The sequence below is a fragment of the Orcinus orca genome, chromosome 19 (genome assembly GCF_937001465.1).
Source record: "Orcinus orca chromosome 19, mOrcOrc1.1, whole genome shotgun sequence".
NCBI classification, from domain to species: Eukaryota; Metazoa; Chordata; class Mammalia; order Artiodactyla; family Delphinidae; genus Orcinus; species Orcinus orca.
This window is the reverse complement of record NC_064577.1, coordinates 42163544-42188691: the sequence shown is the minus strand read 5'-3', so window position 1 is coordinate 42188691 and position 25148 is coordinate 42163544. Positions and strand designations below refer to the sequence as shown.

At 52.1% G+C, this 25148-nt stretch overlaps 2 protein-coding genes across 3 annotated transcripts; both read left to right on the top strand.

The window, feature by feature from the left end:
* The first annotated feature begins 1677 nt into the window (after positions 1 to 1677).
* On the top strand, positions 1678 to 15243 carry PSMD3 (proteasome 26S subunit, non-ATPase 3). 2 transcript variants are annotated; one of them, XM_004282743.3, is made up of 12 exons: positions 1678 to 2074; positions 4430 to 4620; positions 6261 to 6398; positions 7626 to 7762; positions 8675 to 8865; positions 9037 to 9140; positions 12501 to 12615; positions 12720 to 12839; positions 12982 to 13085; positions 13366 to 13521; positions 14545 to 14595; positions 14781 to 15243. In XM_004282743.3, exons 1-12 carry the CDS (start codon positions 1855 to 1857, stop codon positions 14856 to 14858), a joined length of 1605 nt encoding a protein of 534 aa, XP_004282791.1. In that variant the 5' UTR covers positions 1678 to 1854; the 3' UTR covers positions 14859 to 15243. The 2 variants fall into 2 exon arrangements, with proteins under 2 accessions (XP_004282791.1, XP_049558143.1); XM_049702186.1 differs by having other exon boundaries at positions 14545 to 14616.
* A 143-nt stretch (positions 15244 to 15386) lies between these two features.
* CSF3 (colony stimulating factor 3) lies at positions 15387 to 24438 on the top strand. The gene is made up of 5 exons (XM_004282744.3): positions 15387 to 21867; positions 21981 to 22135; positions 22544 to 22651; positions 22798 to 22944; positions 23284 to 24438. Exons 1-5 carry the CDS (start codon positions 21855 to 21857, stop codon positions 23446 to 23448), a joined length of 588 nt encoding a protein of 195 aa, XP_004282792.1. The 5' UTR covers positions 15387 to 21854; the 3' UTR covers positions 23449 to 24438.
* The last annotated feature ends 710 nt before the right edge of the window (positions 24439 to 25148 follow it).

The following is a 25148-nucleotide window of genomic DNA, read 5'->3' as shown; positions in this document are numbered from 1 at the left end:
ATAGTTTTATGGGTGGAATAACTTCTGCAAGGTTTTTGGCCCCAGGAGTCAGACTCTCCCCATTCTTAGCCACCCCCTACCCAGGCTGCTTCCCTCACTCACCAAGAATTCATGACCCACTGACAAAAGTTTTGCGTTAAGCCATCCTCCCCCATTCTGGGGCATCTTCCAAGGCCTCGCTATATTGCTCAAGGACATACTGGGTAGTTATCTGCTGACTTGATTATTTTTCCCTTGTGATGTAAACTTAACAATGAAGTGAGCTAACACCTTAACTATCCAGAAGGGTAACTTCATGAAGATGAACAACAAAACCTGTCGGTTTTCTTCCTTTACCATTCTCACGCCCACCTTCAGTTACAGATATGGTGTTACAAAGAAGAGATTTTCATGAGTTTATTCCAGTGATGATTCAAAAGTCCTGTTATCCTTCTCCCAGTCCTAGGGGGCAGGGGGACAGTTAGGGAGGAATTGGCCAAGGCATTTTTCCCCTAAAACTGGAGCACACACTTTTCCATTGAGTAAGTGGCTGTTTAGTGCAAGGAACTATTCGCTGCAATAGTGCAAAAGGAGGAATACAGAGAATACCCTCTCTCTGTATAAATATAAAGGAGAATATAGTCGAAACATATTCTCTGCCCTCTAGGACCTTACAACAGGGCTAGGTTGTCTTGCAGGGTCTGACCTGGTCTAAAACTTAAAACTTCCATTTATGGAAGAGATAAAAGTTCCAAGATAGGAAGGGAGTTTTTGTTTTATGTCTTAAGAAATTGGAAACTGTATCCTCCTCCTGCAGAATCGCTGGAGGATTCCTTTGAAAGATAAGTGGCCAGGGTTTCAGGTCCAATTTCTTTCCCTTGGAGGATTCTTAGGTGCTCCTTAGGTGTACTATTATTCTGTTCCCCCATTTCACTACAGTGTCTGTCTGGATGCATAAAGGCGCCCCAACGTACCCCCTGAAGCCTCTCTCTTTCCTCTGGCCTCACAATACACAGCAGCCCAGAGCAAGGCTTCCAGGAGGCTACATTCTGGCGCTGTTTTTTACCACCCCTCCCCCTGAATGTGCTAGCCCTGGGCCTCACAGAGTGGACCCCTAAATTTTATTAAACTTAAGTAATCACACACAAATGCACTCTGCCCCCATCCGCACTCCCAGGCTGCAGAGATTTTATGCCTTATTTTCAGCACGAGCTAAACTCGGACAAAGAAGTCTGAATCCCATAAGGTTCTTCCTTGTCTCCAGTTTGGTTTTATTTTAAGTCCAACAACCTAGCTCCACATCCCTTCGGGCGGCGGTTGAAGACCAGCCTCCTGGGTATCAAAACGGACCTCTTGCCAGGCGCAAATTGAGCGAGTTTAGGCATGAAACCCGCCCAGCAACTCGTGGCGTCATCACGCCCTACGTTCCGATAGGCCCTACCCACTCCACGCGGGGTGGGTTACTCGCGGTGGAGTCCGCGGTAACCCAGTTGGAGCCTGAGGTGACCTCTTGTGGACATATACGGAAATGCACTCGAGAGGCGCAAGAAAAAAAATCAACACACTGGAGCACTCCAAAGCAAGCCCCGCAAATTCATAAAGGCTCCTCCCCGCTCTTTCTGCGAAGATCCGCCTCCATCCTGCATCTCGGCGGTTGACTTTTTTCCCCTTTGATGACTCGGCCATCGGCCAGCCCGGCCTGGCGTTTCCCAGAAGGCCCAGCGCCGGGAAGGGGTTTGCAGGTGCTCCGTCATCGTGCGGCCCGACGCGAGTCCGCGCTCGTGTGCAGGCCCGGCTCTGTTCCTGGTCTCCGGTGCGAGGGTTCACGCGAGGCCCCGGCCTCGGTCCCCGGACTAGGCCGCGACCCCGGGCGCCATGAAGCAGGAGGGCTCGGCGCGGCGCCGCGGCGCGGATAAGGCGAAGCCGCCGCCCGGCGGAGGGGAACAAGAACCACCGCCGCCCCCGGCGCCCCAGGATGTGGAGATGAAAGAGGAGGCGGCGGCGGGTGGCGGATCAACTGGCGAGACCGATGGCAAGGCGGCGGCTGCGGCGGCTGAGCACTCCCAGCGAGAGCTGGACACCGTCACCTTGGAGGGTAAGAGAGCCCGGGCCGGGGACGTGCCATTATCACGGGTGACAGCGCAGCGGTGATCCACCCTCTCCTTGGGATGCCAGCGCAGCCTCTACCACCTTGACTTGAGGGTTCCTTGCGATCACCCAAAATGCCTGCCCCCACTACCCTGACACTCCCGACCCCAGCCCGGATGACTGAACGTTTTCTCTAGGCTCAGGACTCCTCCCTTCGCACACACCACCCCCCACTGGGGATTGCATCTAGAAGTAGGTCTCACTGGGCCCATAGACTCTTCTGAGTTTTCTCCTCTGACCTTATTACTCCATTTACATCCCACCGGACTGATTCTAGCGACCCCAGTGCACGATTGATCTCTCTAAAAACCAGTGTCTGTATTTATGTTTGAAGGGGGTCAGAATGACGCCAAATACTGGCTCCTGCATTTTAAGAATGGTTTCTGTTGTCTTAACTACCTTTAGCAAACTCCCCTAACTCCCCCTTTCTACCTAGTATCTTGCTTCCTTGTTGCTGTAATTGAGGTGCCCAAACGATCCCATTGCTCTTTTTCTTTTCCTGCAAGCACTTACTCCTACTCTGTTTCTAAAGAGTTTAAACACATTACACACTCCAACTTTTTAGGTGTCGGATGTGTGAGTTCCTAATGTTCACCTTCCACGTAAACTATATACCAATCCCATTTCTTTTCTCCTAGGTGCCTGTTCCCTGTTTCCTATCATCCTCTTGTTCCTCCAAGTTCATATTTCACTTTTCCTACTTAGAGCATCCTGTCCGCATTTGGAGTGGGTAGAGTGAGAGCTTCCCACTGTGACCCTGGTGCTCTTTTCTGGTTCTGGATCAAGTAGGACCGGACTATTTATCGGGTTTTCTCTCTACTTAACTGCACGAGAAACTAGCTCGAAAACATTGAAGTAAGCAAAGTTAGGCTCCTGGGTGGTGCTTTGAGGATGTGGTAGCGCTGACTGCATCAGCTTCGACTCTGAAGTTGGATAGCAGGCTCAGTGTCTAATAAAGATAATAAAGATCATTTTACATGAAATAACGATAGTCAACCAGTGGCAAAGGTGCCATTCAGCATTACCTACTGGGTATATACATATGTTTCTTATAAACATTTTAATATAAGAGGTCTAAAGTAGGGGGGGAAAAAAAACCAACCGTGGTTGACGTTATTTCCTATGAATTTTTGAGCTGCTCTCCCATAATTGAGATCAAGTTTATATATACAGTTTGGAACAAGGCATAACTAAATACAGATGATTTTGTGTGCCTTCATGCAACATATCCATAAACAAAGCATTCAATGTATTCCAGAAACATTTATTGAGTAACTGATATAATGGCTAAGAATATACGCTCTGGGATTAGTTTGCTCATCTCTATAAGTGCAAGTAATAGTACCTACTTAATTGGGTTGTTGTGAAGATTAAAATGTTTACAACTGTGCCTAATACGTGATGAAAACATAGTAAAATCCTCCATAAATATTAGCTGTTATTATTATAATATCGTTAATGTGACCCCGGCACCCTATGCTAAAAATACAAAGGTAACTGAGAAACGACCAATTGATTGCATTCCCTTATTTCTGGGTATTTAAGTTGTGTCTATTTTTCTCTGTTACAAATAGCTTTGCAGCCGTCATCTCTGTGCCCAAGTGTCTGATCTACCTCTATAATTATTTCTTCATTAGAGATCCCTGAATTGAACGGGTATTTACGTTTGTTTTTAAGGTTTTTGGTAGTTACTGTCCAGAAAAACTGTACTGATATACATTATACGAGCAGAAATGTCTTGCTCACCCCTGTACTCTATATGTTATCATTTTTTAAACACCACTAGAATGGTAATTGAAAAATGTTTTCCCTTGTGATTATTTGAATACTAGTGAAATATACTTTTCACGTCTGTTGTCATTCCTCTTTTTGTATTGTCCATTCATGTTCATTTTTATTTATTGTAATCCTTTATACGAGCTCCTTGTTGAAAAACAATATGAATCTCTGGTCACATGTGTTGCAGATATTTTTCTTTTGCTTACAGTTCTCAGAAGAATTTTAGAAGTCTTTTCCTATTTGACGATACGCTAAATCTCCACGTGTTTTTGTTTTTCATTGTTTTTTTCTTTTTTCTGTCACCCTCTACTCCTTCCCCCACCCCAGCTTTATTTTTCTTTGTCTCTTGATTATGTCTTAAAATCAATGTATGGCATCCATAACTATTGCTCTTAGGGCAAAGGCGGTGATTGGCCACATCCTGCCATTTGTAAGAGGCTCCCTAGGACTGCTTGGCTGGAGTGGTGGGGGGTGGGGGGAGTAGGAGTTGGAATTAACATTTTTCTCCCCTCGTCCTCCACAGACATCAAGGAGCACGTGAAACAGCTGGAGAAGGCAGTCTCAGGCAAGGAGCCCCGGTTCGTGCTGCGGGCCCTGCGGATGCTACCTTCCACATCACGCCGCCTCAACCACTACGTTCTGTACAAGGCTGTGCATGGCTTTTTCACCTCCAACAGTGCCACTCGAGACTTCTTGCTACCCTTCCTGGAAGAGGTAAGTGAGTCAGGCCAGCGTGAAGGGTGCAGGCTTGGCTTGACACACACATTCCACCCTGTGTAACTGTTTCCTATCCTGGAGACCTGTCTTGTTACCTGCCATAGCAGAGTCATGAAGCAAGACAGCCCCTCTTAATACTCATTTGCCCTCTAACAAGGCGACCATCCTTCTGCCCTGTAGAGTCATTCTTCTGAGTCAGGAAGAAGAGCCAGGAATCAGGACCCTTCCAGCCACACTCATTTCCCACCACCCCCAACAGGGGGCCTTTTCCACTGCCTTTTTGCCTCGGAAGCTTCACCATGAAGGATGTATAGAACAGTGGTTAAGGGACTTCCCTGGCGGTCCAGTGGTTAAGATTCCTCGCTTCCACCCCTGATTGGGGAACTAAGATCCCACAGATCCCACATGCCACATGGTGCGGCCAAAAAAAAAAAAAGCAACAAAAAAAGGAACAAAAGAACAGTGGTTAAGAGCACAGGTTTTGGAGGGGGTGTTGAATTTGAATCCAAACTCTACCATTTGGTATCTGTGGGACTTGGGCAAATGACCTAACCTCCTTGTGCCTCATTTTCTTCATTTGGTAAATGTGATGAACAGATTTGGGGGGGGGGGCGAGGAGGAGGGGGAAAGCTCTTAGAACAGGGTGTGGCACAGAGTGCATGTTGATGAAGTTAGTTTGCTGGTGGTAGTGGTCTCCATGCCAGGAGAAACCTCTCCTTTTCCTTTCTGGCTGTAAAACTCCCCTTATCATCCATGATACAGTTCGGGTCCTGCCCCTTCTCAAACCTCACTGGCCCTTCAGCCACCTTCATCTCCCTAAAATCCTGTATGCTTACAGTCTGTTTCTTAGATGTAAAAACTCAGAAAATCCTTGAGGTGGACAGTGAAGACTTTACTGTCTGGGAAAAAGGAAAAGCGCCCCCTCTCCCAGCCCCACCTGGAATGTTTTTAACCTTTACATCTCTAAAGTAACCCACCATGATCGTCTTTTGATCTATTACACATTATTCCAGTTTTGGTGACTAGATCTGAAGGTAAGTACTATGTATATGTCAATTTCCCCCCAAATTCCTTTGTTCCCACCAAAAAAACTATTTTTTTTTTGTTTCATTATTCTTTTTTTTTTTTTTAATTTTGGCCACACCGCACGATTTGCAGGACTCAGTTCCCCAACCAGGGACTGAACCCAGGCCACGGCAGTGAAAGCCCAGAATCCCAACCACTAGACCACCAGGGAACTCCCTGACTCATTATTCTTGATCTCATCTCTAGAATTATATCCCTTTATTAACCCTGCCTGATAGAATTCACAGTGGTTCCAAGTATGGTGGTTTAATCTCTACTTAGATTGTAGGCTCTCCGAGGGGTCCTTACATCATCCTTTCTGTCCACATTATATTCTGTAAGGATGTTATACTCCTGTAACCCTTTTCTGTATTTATTGTATTGCCAGCCTCCTTGACTCCCTTCAGAAAAAGACTGTGTCATCTTCATTTCTGAACCCCCAGCACCTAGAAAAATCTTGGCGTGTAGTAGACACTTACTAAATATTTGTTGAAATACATAGTGAGTGCTTAATAAATTCTTGGTTGATTGATCTGACTGAGCTCTTCCACGGTAACTCATGTCCTCTCTAGCCCATGGACACAGAAGCCGATTTGCAGTTCCGTCCCCGAACAGGAAAAGCTGCGTCTGCTCCCCTCCTGCCTGAAGTGGAAGCCTACCTCCAGCTCCTCGTGGTCATCTTCCTGATGAACAGCAAGAGCTACAAAGAGGTAGCCAGGGCCCGGGCAAGTGACGGACGCGCCCCAGGCGGGGTGCGGGCTTAGTGGGGGAGGGTGCCTCTAGTGAAGAAATAGACAATCGCAGGGTTATTAACTGTCCCCCAGGCTCTTCCCCCGTGTGGGAATGCACCCAGCCCCACATCCGGGGAAGACCCCTCAACTCCTGCTCAGGCTCTGGGAAAGGGCTGGCAGTGGCCACTCTGTACCCGTCTGTGGTGCGATCCCAGTATAGTGGATGCTTTCGAGAAGAGTAGGTCTGGAGACAGAAATACCTGGGTTCAAACCCCGTTTGTACCTTAGGCAAATTAATTTCTCCCAGCTGTGTGTAAAATGAGACAAACTGCCCACCTTACAAGATTATTGTTAGTATTAAATAAAATAATATATTTTAAAAATACTTAGCACAATGATCTGCACGTAGTAAGCTTTCACAACATTTTAATAGATGGTAGCTATTATTATGAAACTGAAAGACTCCATTTTGGATAGCACTCTTCTACCACGCCTTCCAGCTGGGGCCAGCTCCTTTGTCAGGCTTAGCTGCTGTCCCAAGAGCATGCCCCCAAAATGACAGGTCTCCTCAGTCCTCTGTTTTGTTTTTTCCTTGCTCTGCCACTGGTTGGCTTTCATTTGGTTGGTTTTTAGGAATAATTCACTCCCTTGAAAGTGTACAACTCAGTAGTCTTTGGTATATTCACAAGGTTGTGCAACCGCCCTCACTATCTAATTCCACACCAGTTTAATCACTGCCCCCACAGAAAAACGCCATACCTATCTGTAGTCACTCCTTGTTCTGCCCTCACCCCAGCAATCTATTAATATTTTGTGTCCCATGGATTTTCCTATTCTGGGCGTTTTATCTAAATGGAATTATATAATATGTGCCTTTTGTGTCTGGTTTTTTTTTGTAGCATGATGTTTTCTAAGTTCATCCATGTTGTGGCATATATCTGTACTCTGTTCATTTTTATGGCTGAGTAAAATTCCATCCCATAGATATACCACATTTTGTTTATCCATTCATTGGGTGATAGGCACTTGGGTTGTTTCCACGTTTTGGTTATTGTGAATGATGCTGATATGAATGTTCGTGTGCAAGTTTTTATGTGAACGTATGTTTCCAGTTCTCTTGGACGTATGCCTAGGAGGGGAATTGCTGGCTCCGTGTTTAACGTTTTGAAACACTGACGCTTGATTCTCTTTTGGCTGCCTCCCCAGGCACAGAAGATCTCTGATGACCTGATGCAGAAGATCAGCACTCAGAACCGCCGGGCCCTGGACCTTGTGGCTGCAAAGTGTTACTATTACCATGCTCGGGTCTATGAGTTCCTGGACAAGCTGGATGTGGTGCGCAGGTACTGTGGCCAGCGGTCTGGCTCGCGGCCCGTGGGGTCAGAGACACGGTCAGGCACTACCACAGAGCTGTGGACTTGCAGGGGGCTGTGGGCTGGTAGATGTAACGTGCCCAGCAGGAAGTGGGGATAATGGGTGTGCGAGGGTTTGAGAGCGAGGGTTTGAGGGCGAGGCTGAGACTAGATGAGGAAATGGAGACGACCACTGGCCTGTTAAGTCCTGTCTCCCAGGCTCTTCCCTTCACCACACGTCAGGGGAGGACTCATTAGTGGGTCAGAGGTGCAAGCAGGTTCAGGCTGGAAAGCCTTTCGCTCCTCTACTTGAAACCTGCAGCGGCTCCCCGTTTCCCTCAGGGAAAAGCCAAAGCCCTCGTGATGTAAGCTTATAAGGCCCCACGGGGTCTGGCCCCCGTTACTGCCTCCTTGACTTTATTTCCACTGCTCCCCCGACGCTGGCCGCCTCGCTCTATCGCGGGCACGCCAGCGCACTGTTCCCTCGGCCGAGAACGCTCTCCTCCCTGCCTCTTTCAAGCCTCTGCTTAACTGTTACCTTCTCAGCGAGTCCTACGCTGACTGGGCTGTTTAAAGTTGCAACCCCATCCTCCTCTCCTTCTGTGGTTCCCGTCGTACTTACCCTGCTTTCGACGTCACCCCACCACCTTTTGTTGAGCTGCATGGTACGCTTATTCATCGTGATGGCTGTCTGTCTCCCCCCACTAGAATGCAGGTTCCCTGAGCAGAGTTCTGTCCTTCTGTGCACCTGGACTAGTGCTTCATTTGTTGAGTATTCAGTGAATAACGAGAAAAGCAGTTTGAGTCACTTTTTTAGGAATTGAGAGAGAATGGCGAGGTCAGAGGCAGCTTGAAGAGTTGTTACGTGAAGGCTTTGACCTCCCGGTTTTTTCCTTCTTGAAGCTTCTTGCACGCTCGGCTCCGGACCGCCACCCTGCGGCATGACGCGGACGGGCAGGCCACACTGCTGAACCTCCTGCTGCGGAACTACCTACACTACAGCTTGTACGACCAGGCCGAGAAGCTGGTGTCCAAATCTGTGTTCCCCGAGCAGGCCAACAACAATGAGTGGGCAAGGTACCTCTACTATACAGGTGAGCAGGGCCCGGCCCCCAGCCGGAAGGTGTCTCGGGCTCACCCGGTGCAAATTTGCTAAGAAAGTGGTGCCCTTGGTGCATAAGAGCGCCCATTTGGCACTCTGGTTTGCGGGGGGCTGGAGTTTGGATCACACCATCCTCTTGATCAGTTCTCTTCTCCACACCCAGGGCGCATCAAAGCCATCCAGCTGGAGTACTCAGAGGCCCGGAGGACGATGACCAATGCCCTTCGCAAGGCCCCTCAGCACACAGCTGTCGGCTTCAAACAGACGGTGAGCGGCAGTTCTCACCCCTTTGACCCCCTTACTTGTCTCATACCATGTTAGTGCCGCTTCCCTATCTGAGGAGCCCAGGAGGTCCTTAATCTTCTTCCCCTGAAGGTGGCATCGCATGTCTGTTTGCACGTGACGCTGTTCAGGGCGCGTTAGGCAGACGCTGCCTGCGCCTCGGGCAGTTTCTGTTTCCAGTATTCTCCCGGGTACGTAGGTTTAGAATATTCCTCATTCCCCAGAACCCCCTGTAGTCATTGCAGGTGAGGGCCTGGATTGTGCTGATAAACCCCAGGCTCTTACCTGGTCCCTCACATGCCCCTTCGGGAGCAGTGTTGTCTGTGGCCAGGGAACCCAGAGCTCTCCCTAAGGCTGTCTGACTCAGGTGGAGGTAAACCTTGGCCGTGGCAAAGCTGTCAGTCACCAGGTAGTTTTTTGAGTACTGACCTTCACGTTGGGCACTATGAGGGATAGAAAAGAAGAATAAGAAATGGTACTTGCCCTTGAAGAGATAGATAAAGAACATTGACTCAGAAAGGCTTGACGGCCTGTGTAAAGGCACAGAGACTGGTAGCCAGAATTAGGACCCAGCTTTCCCAGCTACAAACCTCTGCTCTCACATTAACACATCCACCTCCTAGTGCCCTTGAAAGAGAGCAGGGTGAGCACGTGCAGTGATTAGCTCAGTGTGGTGGGAGGTTTGTTTTGTTTCAGTTCAGAAGTTCAGAGAACGGCAGATTCAGTTGTGGTCAAAGTAATCTTAAATAGTTAAATTTGATCTGAGTTTTGAAAGATGGGTAGAATTTTCATAGAAAGGAATGGCTTTCCAGACACATGGGGTACATTGCACAGTGAGAGATTGCTTTTACAACGTAGGACACACACTAAGGCTTCTTCAAAAATTCACTAAAAATACAGGTAATTAACATATAGGCTGTGTTGTGCACCAGGGAGAGGTCTCGTGGGGTAAAGCAGTGTTTTCAGACCAGGTTTTACTATGGATGGGTAAGGTTTCACAGTTTTCTGTGGTGGAGCCAGGTCGCCAGAAGAAGGAGCAGAGGGCGCTGGAGTACGGTCTTTGACCTGTAGACTGTTGGCCAGGGAGCCAGGAAGGAGGTGGGAGGGTTGCCTGAGAGGGGAAGGGGCAGAGTTGGGGAACTTGCCACCCAGAGAGACTTAAGCAAATAGGCGATGGGCCAAGGCCTTGAACAAGGTAGGAGGAATGGGATAGAGAGCCCACATGGAGAAGCCAGCTTTAAGTAAAAACAGGGAGAGTGAGAATGGGTAAAGAGAGACATCGAATTTAACATGGAGTCCACAACAGAGCATGTTGAAAGTATCCATCTGTAGAAAATCCACATTCTCGCCTTGGGTGATCTCATTTGCCTTCATGGCTCAGCTGTGACCTCCATGACGCTTCACCAAAGTCCGTTATGAACTGTCCTAATCTGCTCGGGTTGCTATTACAAGACTGGGTGGCTTAAACAATAGAAATTTATTTCATCACAGTTTTGGAGGCAAGAAGTCCAAGGTCCGGGTGTCAGCGTGGCTGGTTCTTTCGAGGGCTTCTCTTTTGCTTGTAGTTGGCCATCTTCTGACGTCTTCAAATGGTCTCTCCTCTGTGCACGTCTGTATCCTAATCCTTCTTATAAGAACCCCAGTCGTATTGAATTAGGGCCCACTCATATGACCTCATTTTACCTTAATTACTTCTTTAATGGCTCTATCTCCAAATCCAGTCACATTCTGAGGTACTAGGGGGTTAGGGCTTCAGCATATGAATTTGGGGGTTCACAGTTCAACCCATAATACAAATTCTGACCCCTTTCATGAAGCCAGACCTGCAAATCCGACTTCCCACCACGCATCTCTGTGTAGAGACTCCCTGACTCTTCACCCTCAGCTTGTCCAGACAGGCCCTTCTGGGCACCCCTCAGCAGTCCTTCCTCCTGCCCTCCTGATCCAGATAGGAGCCTCCGGGCCATCTTGGACTCCTCCCCACACCCCCTTCACCATCGCTGAGTCATCTGTTGATTTGCCTCCATGGCTTTTGTATTCATCTCCTCTCTGATGTTACCAGTGCCCTTGTTCAAGCCGCTGACCCTGCTGGTCGCCATCCTCCCCTCCACCAGCCCAGCTTCCGCACAGCTGCCTGACTCAGCGGAGCTCCAGGCCCGTCTGCATGGCCCGGGAAGCTCGCATTTCTCCCCATTGCCTGCCCAGTAGAGTATTGTAAGTCTTGTGAAGTAGGCAAGCCAGATATTATTGTTGTTGTTATGCCCATTTTAGGGAGGTAGAAACCAAAGACTCAGTTGCTCAGCGTTTCCTAGCTAGCAAGTACAGCCTAGCTAGTTCTGTCTCCAAACTCAGAACTCAGCCTGGCATTCAAACCGGCACATCCCCGGACGGGCCCCTGCTCATCTCTCCAGGTGGCCCCACACACACCCCCTCCAGTATGCCGGCCTCTTCACCAGCCTGTTCGCTTGGCTGAAACGTCCTCCCTCCTTTTCTGCTTCATCAGAATCCTTAAGGCATGTGTTAGCTTCTGCCGTCGGCATGGCTTTCCCCTCACTCGTGGGGTACGCCGAGGGCCAAAGGACAGGGCAGCCTCGTGGGTGTGGGTGGAGGAGCGAAGGAAGGGTCCTTGCCCAGGGGTGGACACCATCAGCCACCACCCATTTTAACCCCTTACCTCCCTCGTGACACTTGCTGTCACGTGGTTTAGCTGTCTGTGCTCCTGTCCCTCCTGCTTGGTGGGAGGCTCCGTAACTGCTGGGCATCGTCCGCTCCACCTTAGTCGTCCTTGCACGGTGCTGAATCCACGGGAAGCGCCCTTGAGAAGTACCCACAGTGGTATTTGGAGGAGGAGGGGCCCGATTTTCCAGCCAGCCGGCTCACTCGCTGAGGTGCTGCAGGCCCTTCCCTGAGCTGCTGCCTCTACCCAGATAACTAACTTTACACATAGTTCACCTCCCTAGCAGCATCTTTGGCTGACTCACATTCCATTGCCTAGGCCTCTCGGCCCTGCTTCCTCACCATTTCTGAGCCATAGAACCTACCCATCTGCCTGTACTTTAGAACTTTGCCATTTCAGGGCGCTGTGCACCGATTGGCCAGATGAAATGCAGCTGAGGGCCTGGTGTGGCCAAAGGGTCAGAAGCTCACAAGGCCTGTCTCCCAAGGCAGAGCTTCAATTCCACGCCCAGCACAGCTTGAGGATTTTTTTCCTCTCTCTGTGGGCCTGGTCCCAGTGCCACTTCCCTCTTTCCCTGTGTGTCTGACTGAATTGAAGCCCTATTTCATTCTCTTCTACCCCCCGGTGGGGCTCCCTGCCCACTGTGTTCCTCTGTCGCACTCTGCCAGGTGCACAAGCTTCTGATTGTGGTGGAGCTGTTGCTGGGGGAGATCCCGGACCGGCTGCAGTTCCGTCAACCGTCCCTCAAGCGCTCGCTCATGCCTTACTTCCTTCTGACCCAGGGTAAGGGCTGGTCCCCTCCCAGAGCTTGCCGGACCCCTGGCACCGTGGCCCCTTTTTTGTGTGCACCCTGTGCAGCATCTGATCCACTCCTCTCCCCACTGCAGCTGTCAGGACGGGAAACCTGGCCAAGTTCAACCAGGTCCTGGATCAGTTTGGGGAGAAGTTTCAAGCAGATGGGACCTACACCCTCATCATCCGACTGCGACACAACGTCATCAAGACAGGTGTGGAGCAGCGTCTGAGGGGCCCCTGGCAGAGCAGGACCCGGACTAGGCTTCTCCAGGGGCAGGGACAACCCTGTGGGCGCCTGGGCGGGTGACGGGTCTGTGCCCGCCCCATCTTCCCCACCGCGCCTTCCTCTCCCAGGTGTGCGCATGATCAGCCTCTCCTATTCCCGAATCTCCCTGGCGGACATCGCCCAGAAGCTGCAGCTCGATAGCCCAGAGGATGCAGAGTTCATTGTTGCCAAGGTGGGCCTGGCTCGGGGACCGCGGTTGTCACCTTCCTGCCTTATTTCAGAGATGGGGGTGGGAGGAGGTTGACCAAGGAGGGGAATGGGTAAAGCAGTGGCATGGTCTTTTCAGGGAGTGCCCGTCTTGCAGTGAAGCCAGGAAGTTGCCACAGAAAGAGAGGGTGTGTGTATGCAAGTGAGTGTGTGAGAGATCAAGGAGGACAAAGAGATGGGACAAGATGTTCTAGGACTTAGAAGATGGACTTTCTGGTGACTCTTCCTACCTTTGGGGCCTGCAGGCCATCCGGGATGGCGTCATTGAGGCCAGCATCAACCACGAGAAGGGCTACGTCCAGTCCAAGGAGATGATTGACATCTATTCCACCCGTGAGCCCCAGCTAGCCTTCCACCAGCGCATCTCCTTCTGCCTGGATATTCACAACATGTCTGTCAAGGTGCGGAGCCCTGGGCTGCAGAGGCGATGCTTGGCAGCAACATGCCCCCCTCCACACCCACGGGTTCCTCAGGGAAGACTGGCTTGGTTTGGGGCGCAGTTCCCAGACGATCTCTGTAAAATCACTGGGTGTCCAGAAGGGGCAAAGGACTGTGCTTGTGGGACCACAGCACCTTCCCTTTGCTCTTCAGGGGTCTGGTTGCCAGGGAGGGTCAGACAGGGATTCAGAGCGCAGTGTTCTGGATTTGGTTCCAAGTTTGAGTCATTTACCTTCTCTGAGCCTGTTTCTCCTTCTGTGAAGCTGGTAATGAGGTGTTACCTGCCTTGCCTGCTTTGCAGGGTTGACAGGATTACATGAAATCACTGTCTTGGGGCACTTAGCGAAGTCTGAATTGTGTAAAAGGTAGGGCTGCCATCTCGTTCCACAAAAGGCTCTTAAGCTCTTACCCTGTGTCAGGCGCTGGGTTAGGTGCTGGTACTGTTGGGCTGCCGATTTTTTTCCTGCTCTCTTCCCCCAGGAAACCAGGGATATAGCTTCACTTAAAACCAGGCAAACGCTGTGCCCTGCTAGACAGGAAAGGCCCTTCGTGATCTGGTCCCCGGCGTCCCTGGCCTCCCCCCCACCCAGGACCTCTCCGCCGACCCCTCTCCTCCGCCTCAGTTGGCCCCAATGAACTCAGGCCGGGCCTGCTCACACCCTGAGTCCTCTGCCTGCAACGCCTTTCCTCCACTCCCACAGCCCGTCCATTCTTCGTCTTCCTTCTCACTGCCAGTCCCTCTCCCGGCCCGATCAGGAGGGTTAATCATTTATACCTCTGGCTCCTTCTAATTCTCCATCTTCAGCACTTATCCTGTGGTGTCGTAGTCATGAATTAGTCTCCATGCCTGGCTCCGCCACTGGACTGAACTAGGGAGTGATCACCTATCCCGCACATACCCTGGCGCCTGGCACGCAGGAGCACGACGAGCGGGTGTTACACTGATGCCTCCTCTTCACCTTGTTCTTCTCTCTGTTGTGCTTCAGGCCATGAGGTTTCCTCCCAAATCGTACAACAAGGACTTGGAGTCTGCGGAGGTAAGCTGCCTTCTGCTTCGGGTAAGACTGAAAGATCAAACTTCCCTCTAGAAAGGGGAGAGGGGAGCTTTCTGCAAGGGCTGGGGCAACTCCGAAGCTTGGGCGGTCTCTGGCCCTGGGTGGAGACGGAGTGAGAGAGCCCAACCTGTCCTCAGCAGCCCGGCCCTCGCCCCTTCTGTCCCCAGGAGCGGCGGGAGCGGGAGCAGCAGGACTTGGAGTTTGCCAAGGAGATGGCGGAAGATGACGATGACAGCTTTCCTTGAGCTGGGGGGCTGGGGAGGGGTGGGTGAGTGGGGACTGGCTCTTTATCCTTCCCCGTTGGGTGTCCCTGCCCAGGGAACCGGCCCCTTTTCCCACACGCTGCACACAGACTGCATATGTGCAGGGGCTGAGGGGTGCAGGGAGCCAGTCACCCCCACCTCATCCCAGGGCCCCTCCCCAGCCGGTGACGTAGCACACGTGGGCAGGAGGGCGAGCAGGCAGCCTCCCCAGGGCAGGGTCCTGGCTAGCAGTGTGGGCAGCAGGATGGGAGGGACTAGCCCTGTGCTCTCCTCCAGGGAGGAGGGCACTGGAACTGGGACATGTGTTAGGTTGTATGTTTTTTGAAGCTTCAGTTGTGATTTTTAAACAATAAAAAGTTCTCCAGGACCCTTTGTGCATCAGTTAATTACTCTTATTTCACTCTCACATGTGCAACGTTAACAGGCCCAGATTTTTTTCTGGCCTGGGAGGGAACGCAGCTAGGAGAGGCAGAAACCCACGAGGCATCGTTCTGATAGCAGAGCTCGCTCAGCAGGAACGAAGGGTACGTGTACGGCAACGCCCCAGGTGCCAACCAGAGAACATCAATGATGCAGAGGACCCAGTGTGGGGAGCATGACCCGAGGACCCGAAGCAGCTGTAGATGAAGAGGAGGCCGAGGGCTGGGTGGAGAGACTCTGATCTGGGATCAGAGGGCCTGGGTTTACTCTTTCATATCTAACTGGCTCTCAAATAATTGGCACCTCCAAACTTCTCAGGCTCCTTTCCCGTATCTGCCAGATAAATGATTAGACTCAGTGACCTCCTGGCTCTAAAACTGGGAATCTGGGCTTCCAGTGGATCAAACACAAGGTGCGAGTCTGACCCTCAGGTGAGGTTCACAGAGGAGAGAAGGGTCTTCTTCAAGGCTGCAGCAGGTTGAGAGCAGGGTTCTGCCCAGTGGTCCTTATGGAGTGGGGGATAGGCTCCTCCCTGAGAGCAGAGCGGGGGTCAGGCGAGAGGGGGCTCCCTGTGGACGCCCAGCCCACCTTCAGCTGCATGTGGTGGGAAAATGCACCTGCCAGGGTCTCTGTAAGTCTCCCAGTCGCTGTCAGCGGTGCTCCCCACATTGGGTCCTTCGCATCATTGATGTTCTCTGGTTGGCACCTGGGGCATTGCCGTACACGTACCCTTCGTTCCTGCTGCGCGAGCTCTGCTATCAGAACGATGCCTCGTGGGTTTCTGCCTCTCCTAGCTGTGTTCCCTCTCCTGTCGAGCTCTCGCTCTGCACCTTGCTGATTGCCACACATCTTCCAGGCATCCTGCCTCACAGTGATTCAACTCCCTGGCGTCTGAACCACTCACTGGATAATCAAATTCTCTTAGGAGGTTGTCGCTGTGAAAGCCTTATCCTCCCAACTAGATTGTAACTTCTTAAAGAGCATGAGGCACTTCTGTCCCCCCGGGGCCTTGCCCAGTACCTGGCACATGAGCTGGTTAACGTCTTGTTTGTTAGGAAAGGTACGCCATGTGTTCATCACCAACTGCTGATTTTCATACCCCGATAGCCCTAACTTCCATCAAAGGCATGTTTTAGACTGGCCTTGCTTTGGTTTCTGATCCCACCCCAGCCTTGGTGTGATTTGGTATTGCCCACTTCCTTTAAGCTTTTGTGAAACCCAGGTAGTGAAACTTTTTTTTTTTTTTTTGGCTGCATTGGGTCTTCGTTGCGGCACGAGCTTTCTCTAGTTGTGGCGAGCAGGGGCTACTTTTCGTTGTGGTGCGCGGGCTTCTCGTTGCGGAGCACGGGTTCTAGGTGCGCGGGCTTCAGTAGCTGTGGCACACAGGCTCAATAGTTGTGGCTCGTGGGCTCTAGAGCGCAGGCTCAGTAGTTGCGGCGCACGGGCTTAGTTGCTCTGCGGCATGTGGGACCTTCCTGGACCAGGGCTCGAAACCGTGTCCTCTGCATTGGCAGGCGGATTCTAAACCACTGCACCACCAGGGAAGTACCTAGTGAAACTTTTTAAAGTTTGCTTTGTGAAACGGCACTTTTTTTTCCCAAGCTCCCCCCTTGATCTTTGTGGAAGATGTTATTATTCCAGCATCCAAACTTTCCATTATTTTTTTTTAAAGGATTCAATCTTTTCCCCATTTTACAGGCCAATTCGAAAATCTAATGGGAGATCTTTTTTTTAATTAATTAATTTATTTATTTTTGACTGTGTTGGGTCTTCGTTTCTGTGCGAGGGCTTTCTCTAGTTGTGGCAAGCGGGGGCCACTCTTCATCGCGGTGCGCGGGCCTCTCACTATCGCGGCCTCTCTTGTTGCAGAGCACAGGCTCCAGACGCGCAGGCTCAGTAGTTGTGGCTCATGGGCCTAGTTGCTCCGCGGCATGTGGGATCTTCCCAGACCAGGACTCGAACCCGTGTCCCCTCCGTTGGCAGGCAGATTCTCAACCAGTGCACCACCAGGGAAGCCCCTAATAGGAGATCTTTAATTCCCTTCCAGGAAGGATGGGGACTAACGGTGAGCACCCCTCCGTGCCCCTTCCAGGCTTGTGAGGACAGGCTTAGGTGGGACTTGAACACTGGCCTACGTGATACCAAGTTCAGGTCACGTTCTGTAGCCTGTGCAGCCTTCTCCCAGCCTCAGTCTGTGGCTCTGTTATCTGGTTGGTTGGTTGGTTTTTGTCCCCACATGGCTGTCCTTCTGGCCCATGACCACTTTACCTGACCTCTAAAATGACTTTCTTTTTGAGTGTGTGATAATTAGTTGTAATTACTGTTATTCCCAATGACAAATCTTAAAGTCAGCACCCAGCCCAAAGTGCCCCATACCCTTTCCTGGTTGGTAATGGATTGGAGAGTCTATCATCCTGTTACACAGAGTTGGGGTCATTTGTCATGATTTCCTGGTTCTCAACCACCTTGAGTCTATAGACCATTCTTCTGTCTGCTCACGGTCTGGAAGTTTCTTATAATTCATCGCCACTGGCTTAGCTTTCTTTTCCTGGAGAAGTTCAGTGTTATTTTTATGCTTGGAGAGTTCACTGTGTTCTCTACCTTCCAGTTTTGTTTTTTAATTAGAAAACTACAGAGAAGTACAAAGAATAACATAAGAAATACCCATGTACTTTCCACCCAATTTTAATAAATGTCAACCTTTTCTTATCATGTCAAGTTTTTTCATGCAAGATAAAACATGACAGATAAGTTAAAAGCCCATCTTCCTTCCCCAGGCCTCCTCCCTCCTTCCCTAAAGGCAGCCACTCTGATGAATTCAGTGGGTATCCTTCCAGTTTATGTTTTTATAGTTTTACTACAAAATATAGTATTGTCTTGAGTTTTTAAATCTTTGTTAATGATGTATCACATGAAAGTAAGTTCCTTTCACTCAGTATGGGTTTTGAGATCTAATCATGTTTAAACCCGTGCCCAGCACTGTTCTAGGGACTAAGAAAAGAACTGAATGAAACAAACTGCTTTCCTCGTGGGTTTTCTACTGTGGAAGGGTGGAGAGGCACATGTGGTATGAATGTGCCACAATTTATTTGTTCATTAATTTATTGGTGGCCATTGGTTTACTGTTACAAACAACACTGCAGAGGACATTTCTGTATGTCCCCTTGTACATATGTCCTGTGTACTAGTTTGCGAACTTTCCTTAAAGGGCCAGATGGTACGTTTTTTAGGCTTGTGAGCCATGTGCTCTTTCACAACTACTCACTTCTGCCCTTCTTGAAAGGGGCCTTACATAAACAATATGTAAACAAATTATTTATGAACACTGGCTTTTCATGATTTTTACCTGTGCTAAAATATTCTTTTGGGACTTCCCTGGCAGTCTAGTAGTTAAGACCCTGTGCTCCCACTGCAGGGGGCGAGGTCCCTGGTCAGGGAACTAAGATCTCACATGCTGCGCAGTGCAGCCAAAGAAAAAAAACCTTTTGATTTTTTTCCAACCACTTAAAACATGTAAAACCGATTCTTAACTCAGGGTGTACGTATCTTGGCCCACAGGCCAAGTCTGCAACAAAGGCATGACGCCGGAGCCTTCATAAGGACACTCCAAGCCCAGTTCCAGATGAAAACAGGAAGTGTGAGTGGAAGCCACTCACCCACTCTGGCCATTGAGAAATAACTGGGAAAGCCTTTAGGAAGCTGGAAGGATGAATAACAGCTAGTGGGGGGGTCTCTGGAGCCAGGACCTTTGCCAGATCATTTCAGTCTGGCTCAGCCCGCATGTGTCAGGACTGGTAACCGGGCTTTCTCTCTGCCTGGTCTTTATTCTCTCATGGGTGGGGCTGAGATCTGGATTGAGCCATCATCCAAGAAGTACATACTGCTCTCTGAACAGGAAGATAGTGTAATAGGAAGGACGGGGGCTTGGGAAGGCTGATCACAGATCCTGCCTCGCTCTGCCCCCGACTTGTTCTGTGATCTTGGGCCTTTCGGTTCTCTGAGGCTGTCCCTTGTCTCTAATGGGAATAGTCCACACTTGGTTGATAGGATGAAAGACAAAAGTGTAATGGAAGGTGCCTGGCATATAAGAGGTGTCCGGTAACTGCCAGCCAACATTCGGATTTTCCCTCTATGGAATGGAGGCCAGAACACCTCCCTGGTCAGGCAGTTCACTTCCTCTGGAAGTAGCCCACCCCATCCTCCAGCACCTCTGGCAGTTAGAAAGCTCTTTCCTTGAGCTGAAAGCTGGCTAGCTGGGCTTCCACTCCCTGTCCCACTTCTAGCCCTTGAGACCACGCAACAACCTCTCCTCTTGACCAGACAAAATGGCGTGTTTTCTTCAAATCATGATCGCAAGTCCTTTCACCATTCTGGCCACCCTTGTTAGAAGTAGCATTTTCTGAGCCAAACCTCTGACACACTTGGACTGTAAGTGAAAATTAAAGTTTGGGTCTAGAGCTGGCCTGGTTATGGTTGAGGAAGGCCAAACATTGGTCAAGAGATTCAATGGTGGGCACTTCCCTGGTGGTCCAGTGGTTAAGAATCCGCCTTCCAATGCTGGGGACGGGGGTTTGATCCCTGGTCAGGGAACTAAGATCCTACATGCTGTGGGGCAACTCAGCCCTGTCCCTCTAGAGCCTGCACACCGCACCGAAATACCCTGCATGCCACAAGGAAGATCTCGCGTGCCACAACTAAGACCCGACGCAGCCAAATAAATAAATAAATTTTATATAAATAATTAATGAATGAATGAAAGAGATTCAATGGTTAAGAGTTTAAGACTGGCACAGTGCAGACCTTGGCTCTGCTAGTTTTGGGCAAGTCAACCTCTCCAAGGTCAGATTCATCTTCTGTAAAAGGGGAAATGGTTCTGATACATTCCTCATAGGCTTATTGAAAGCAATGCATTTGCCAATGTACAGGGCATGCTCTGCACAACATCTGGGGCGGGCTGGGTCCTCTGGAGGTTCTTAGTGGGAAGGAGAGGAGGCATGTTTTTGAGAACCTCTGCCATCCCCCCCCCAGTTCTGTTAAACCCACCCCTCTCCTCCCATGGAGGTGGGCGCAGAACTGGGCTTAATAGGGGCATGGTGGCCAGTTGCCTGGCCTAAGGTGGAGCTGGGGGCCAGGGCTGCCCGGCAGGACCAGGGACCAGAGGCAGGACGTGAATTGATTAGCAGGTGAAGGCCCTGCCAGCTGTGGCCACCAGGGGGCACCCCCGCCCCAGAGATGGCCTGGCCCAGTCAGACACACCCACTCCTCATCCGAAGAGACTCTGTTCTGGCCCGTCCTGGGGTAGAACAACGTTCTGTTGGGACAGAACATGACAGTCTTGCGTGCAGTTGGTCAGACTTCCCCAGGCAGGCCCCATGGCCTGTGGAAAACTCTCAGGCCCAAGGCAGAGGTCTGGATTATAACTCTGACTCTGCTACCCATGACCTTGGGCAAGCCTCTTCCCTCACTGGCCCGGTTCACAGGGTTGGAACAGACTCCAAAGTCCCTTCCAGCGCTAAGAGTACATGGTTCTCAGGTTTGAAGCCGGGTGGTTTCTTTTTTCTCACCCTAGCGCTTCTCCACTCAGGGCAGCACACACATGCCCGCTGGCAGTGAACCTGGCCAGGGAAGCCACCTGTCCCAGACCCTCAACTCCAAAGCACTGCGACACTAGGGGGGAGGGGTAGTGCGGGCGGGTTGGGGGGGGTGCGGGGAGGAGGAAGGGCAAGGTCAGGTGAACCTGAACCGAGAGCCTCAATGGGTCTTGCTTCATTCGGGACAGACATCCGGTTTCCTCTGGTCTCTGCCAGGATTCCGGGGGCTTAAAGGAATGAGTCATGGGGGGGATTGGGGAGTTCCCAGCTAACCAGTTCGGGACAGGAACCAGGGTGATGCCTCTCAACATGTGCGGTGGGGACAGGAGGCAAGACCCCAGTGTTCCTATCTCAGGCCCCTGGACCCTCAAGAGGGCACTCAGAGAGGCAGCCTCTGGGAATTGGGGGGGATAGAAATAGGGCAACTGGTTTCTTCCTTCTCAGAATTGGGGGCCTAGGGAGCAGGTGGCTTGAGAATCCCAAGGGAGAGTGGCAAATGGGGCTGACCCAGGAGATGTGCCAGGGGAGGGCGGGAGGGAGGGCCCCAAGGCCTAGGCCTGCCTCTTCCCCGGGGTCGACCTGACTCCAGCCTCCCCGGCTTTTATCATTGGCTCAGCTTTGGTTCAGCGGTTCAGTTCAAACACTCTGGGGCAATTCAGACCTGGGTGGGGCTGAGGGGAGGAAGGGAGTTTGAGGGGGGCAAGACGTCAAAGAAGAATCAGAGATTCCACAATTTCACAAAACTTTCGCAAACACTTTTTTTTGTCCCAACCCCCCTGCATTGTCCTGGACACCAAATTTGCATAAATCTTGGGAAGTTATTACTAAGCCTTAGTCGCAGCACCAGGTAATTTCCTCCCAGGCCTCCATGGGCTTGTGTATAAAGGCCCCTGGACCTGGTCCCTGACAGAACCCAGAACCTACAGACCCATCCAGACCCCCGGCTGAACCTGCTGCCCAGAGCCCCATGAAGCTGATGGGTGAGTGTCCGGGCCCCAGGAGGGGAGAGCTGCGGGGCCCGGAGTGGCAGAGGGCAGGGTCCCTGGGCTCCCAGAGAGGTATGCACGTCTCCTGAGCCCCCGTCTGCTCCCAGCCCTGCAGCTGCTGCTCTGGCACAGCGCACTCTTGATGGTGCAAGAAGCCACACCCCTCGGCCCTGCCAGCTCCCTGCCCCAGAGCTTCCTGCTTAAGTGCTTAGAGCAAGTGAGGAAAATCCAGGCTGATGGCGCTGAGCTGCAGGAGAGGCTGGTGAGTCACGGCAGCCTGCGGAGGGACAGGGAGGGGACAGAGATACTGCAGCAGCGGGCAGGGAGGAAAGAAGGTGTGCAAGGCAGAGCTGAGGGGAGACAGAGAAGCGGAGGGAAGCAAAGGGAACCATGGGGAAGGGACATGGGATGGGAGAGGAGAGACTCAGGGGAAATGGGAGGAAATTAGGAGAGGCAGAGCCCCAGCGGCTGGTGGGGAACTGGGGGAAGAACCTCTTGGGGACAGTGCTGGGAGGGGCTGGCTGGGGGCTTGGACGGAGGAACAGGGCTGAGAAGCCTGGCGGGACGTGGAGGGAGGGAAGATGTGGATGTGGAGAGATGGGGGCACTCGGGAAGGAGGAGCCGCCCGGCTCTGCCAGTCCCCCTCACTCAGCATCCTTCCCATCCCCAGTGCACCACCCACAAGCTGTGCCACCCTGAGGAGCTGGTGCTGCTTGGGCACTCTCTGGGCATCCCCCAGGCTTCCCTGAGTAGCTGCTCCAGCCAGACCCTGCAGCTGGTGAGTGTCCGGAGGGAAGAAGGGAGATGAGGGGACAGGCGGGAAAGGATGACCTGGAAGGCTCCCCAGTCCTCCAGGCTCCATGCTGGGCCCCTGAGGGGAGCAGCCCAGGCAGCGTCCCCTGACTTTCCTATCCCATCTCCCAGACAGCCTGCCTGAGCCAACTGCACGGCGGCCTCTTCCTCTACCAGGGCCTCCTGCAGGCCCTGGCGGGGATCTCCCCAGAGTTGGCCCCCACCTTGGACATACTGCAGCTGGACGTCACCGACTTTGCCACCAACATCTGGCTGCAGGTGAGTCTCTTCCGGAGCAGCAAGCGTTAGGGCCCCGGACCGAGCTGGTCCTCAAAGGTGGTGCTGCCAGCCTGGGGACCCCGGAGTTCTCTAGGGCTGGGGCAGAAACATTCTCGGTGGGCTGGATGTAGGGAGCTACCACCTCATCCCAGGACCCTACCCCATCCCCCCTAGTTGAGGGCATGAGGCGGGGTCACTGGACCTTAAAGAGACCTGGGTTCGGTCCTGGCTCCACCATGAACCCTGGATCGTCTACAGCCCATCAGCCCTTCGCCTTTCCTCCCCGTGCTAACTACCCACTCAGCACGGCCTGATTGCTGACCTCACCTTCCCCCACAGATGGAAGACCTGAGGGTAGCCCCTGCCGTGCAGCCCACCCAGGGCCCCATGCCGACCTTCACCTCGGCTTTCCAGCGCCGGGCAGGAGGGGTCCTGGTTGCTTCCAAGCTGCAGAGCTTCCTGGAGCTCGCGTACCGTGTCCTGCGCTACCTGGCCGAGCCCTGAGCAAAGCCCTCCCCATCCAGTGTATTTATCTCTATTTAATATTTATGCTTATTTAAACCTAATATTTAAAGACGGGGAAGACAGAAAGGAGCCCCGGACTCCTGGATCCTTCCCTCCACCTCCAAGTTTCATTCTCCCGCCTGTAGCAGGGAGAAAAACTCCCGTCTTCCCGTCCCCTGGACTGGGAGGGAGTTGGTAAATACCAAGTATTACTTCCCGTGACTCCTCCCTGCCTGGCTCCGTGGTGGGCTCTGGGGAGAGCCACAGCGAACCCCTACCCTGAGGGTGCCTACCTCGGGGCCCTTGGAATCATCGGGAAGTCTCCCACGTGGGAGATGAGACAGCCCTGTTTAATATTTAAACAGCAGTGTTCCCCAACTGGGTCCTTGCACCCCTGGCTCTGCCTGACTTGGCTGCTTCCCTCGAGTCCCCTTTGCCTCGGGCACGGAGCCCATCAGAGGCAGCCGAAGCCGGGACGCTTGACCCTGGGGTCCCGCGAATTTGCTGGGGAATCGTTTTAAGATTTTTTTCGGGCACGTTTTGACTCCTTGTGTGGGGAGCCCAGGCAACCATCAGCGACGCCTCGTTTTTCTGGATGCGCTATAGACACCATCAGTCTAGTGGCGCCTGCCCGACCCCGCCGGGGTCAGGGTCGGGATTCTGACTCCTTTTCAGGCTGGGCAGTCGTGTCTCTGCCTTGCTGGGTGGGGCTGGGAATGTGGGAGGGAAAAGATGAGGGGGCTCGTGTGACGGGGTGTGAGAGGGACGCTCGACTGTTCACCTTCCCCCTCGGCGCCCACTTTCTCATTGTAGCCAAACTTCACGATAATAAAGTGTTTGTCTCCAGTAAATGTCCTTCCTCCTTCTTGAGTCCAGCTGGTGCCTGGCCAGGGGTCGCGGGCAGGGAGTTGAATGGAGGGCGAGGCCCAAAGGAGGGGAAGAGGAGGTGCACCCACTGGGTGCAGACACTGGGCCGGGTGCTAGGACACGGCAGTGAATGAGGCAGGCGTGGTCCCTGGCCCCGTGGAGCCACCGCCTAGCAGGGAGGACAGAAGGTAGATGGGTCACCCGTACCGGGGGAGGAGAGAGTAGGGTTGGGAGAGGGGGACTGGGGGGCTCAACAGTCCAGACACAGATGGACACGGGCCCGAAGCGAGGGAGGATTTAACATGTGCACAGGGCTTCAGTTTACCACCTTCCATAAACCTTCACCCATCCATGCTCACAGCCACCCACAAACACAGAATTATGAAGGGCCTTTTACAGATTAGGAAGCTGAGGTCAAGGTGACAGCTTGGGTTGGACCCCACATTCCAGGCTCTGCACTTCTGTCCCTCGTCAAGCACTGCCTCTGATCTGGCGGGGAGCCCGCAGCCTTCCTACCTGTCTCGGGGCTAATGGGCTGAAGAGGCCTGAGCTCACACCTGGGGAGACCGGAGGCGCCGCTTCACAGCTCAGATTCAAGACAAAGCTCTCTGTGCTCTCAGCTGAAGACGCACGTATGCTTCCAGGCTGCCACCACCAGACCAAGGACGTCCAGACGGCCAGCCAGTCCCCAGGTCCCCTCCCAAGACTTCCCCATCCTCAGCTCCTGAGTCACTTCCCACTTCCCTTCCCCATCTGGTTCCTTAGAAGCAGGGTCGGGCTGAGTGGGGCTAGAACCCCCAGCTGCACGGCTCAGGGTCCCCCCTCTCTAGTTG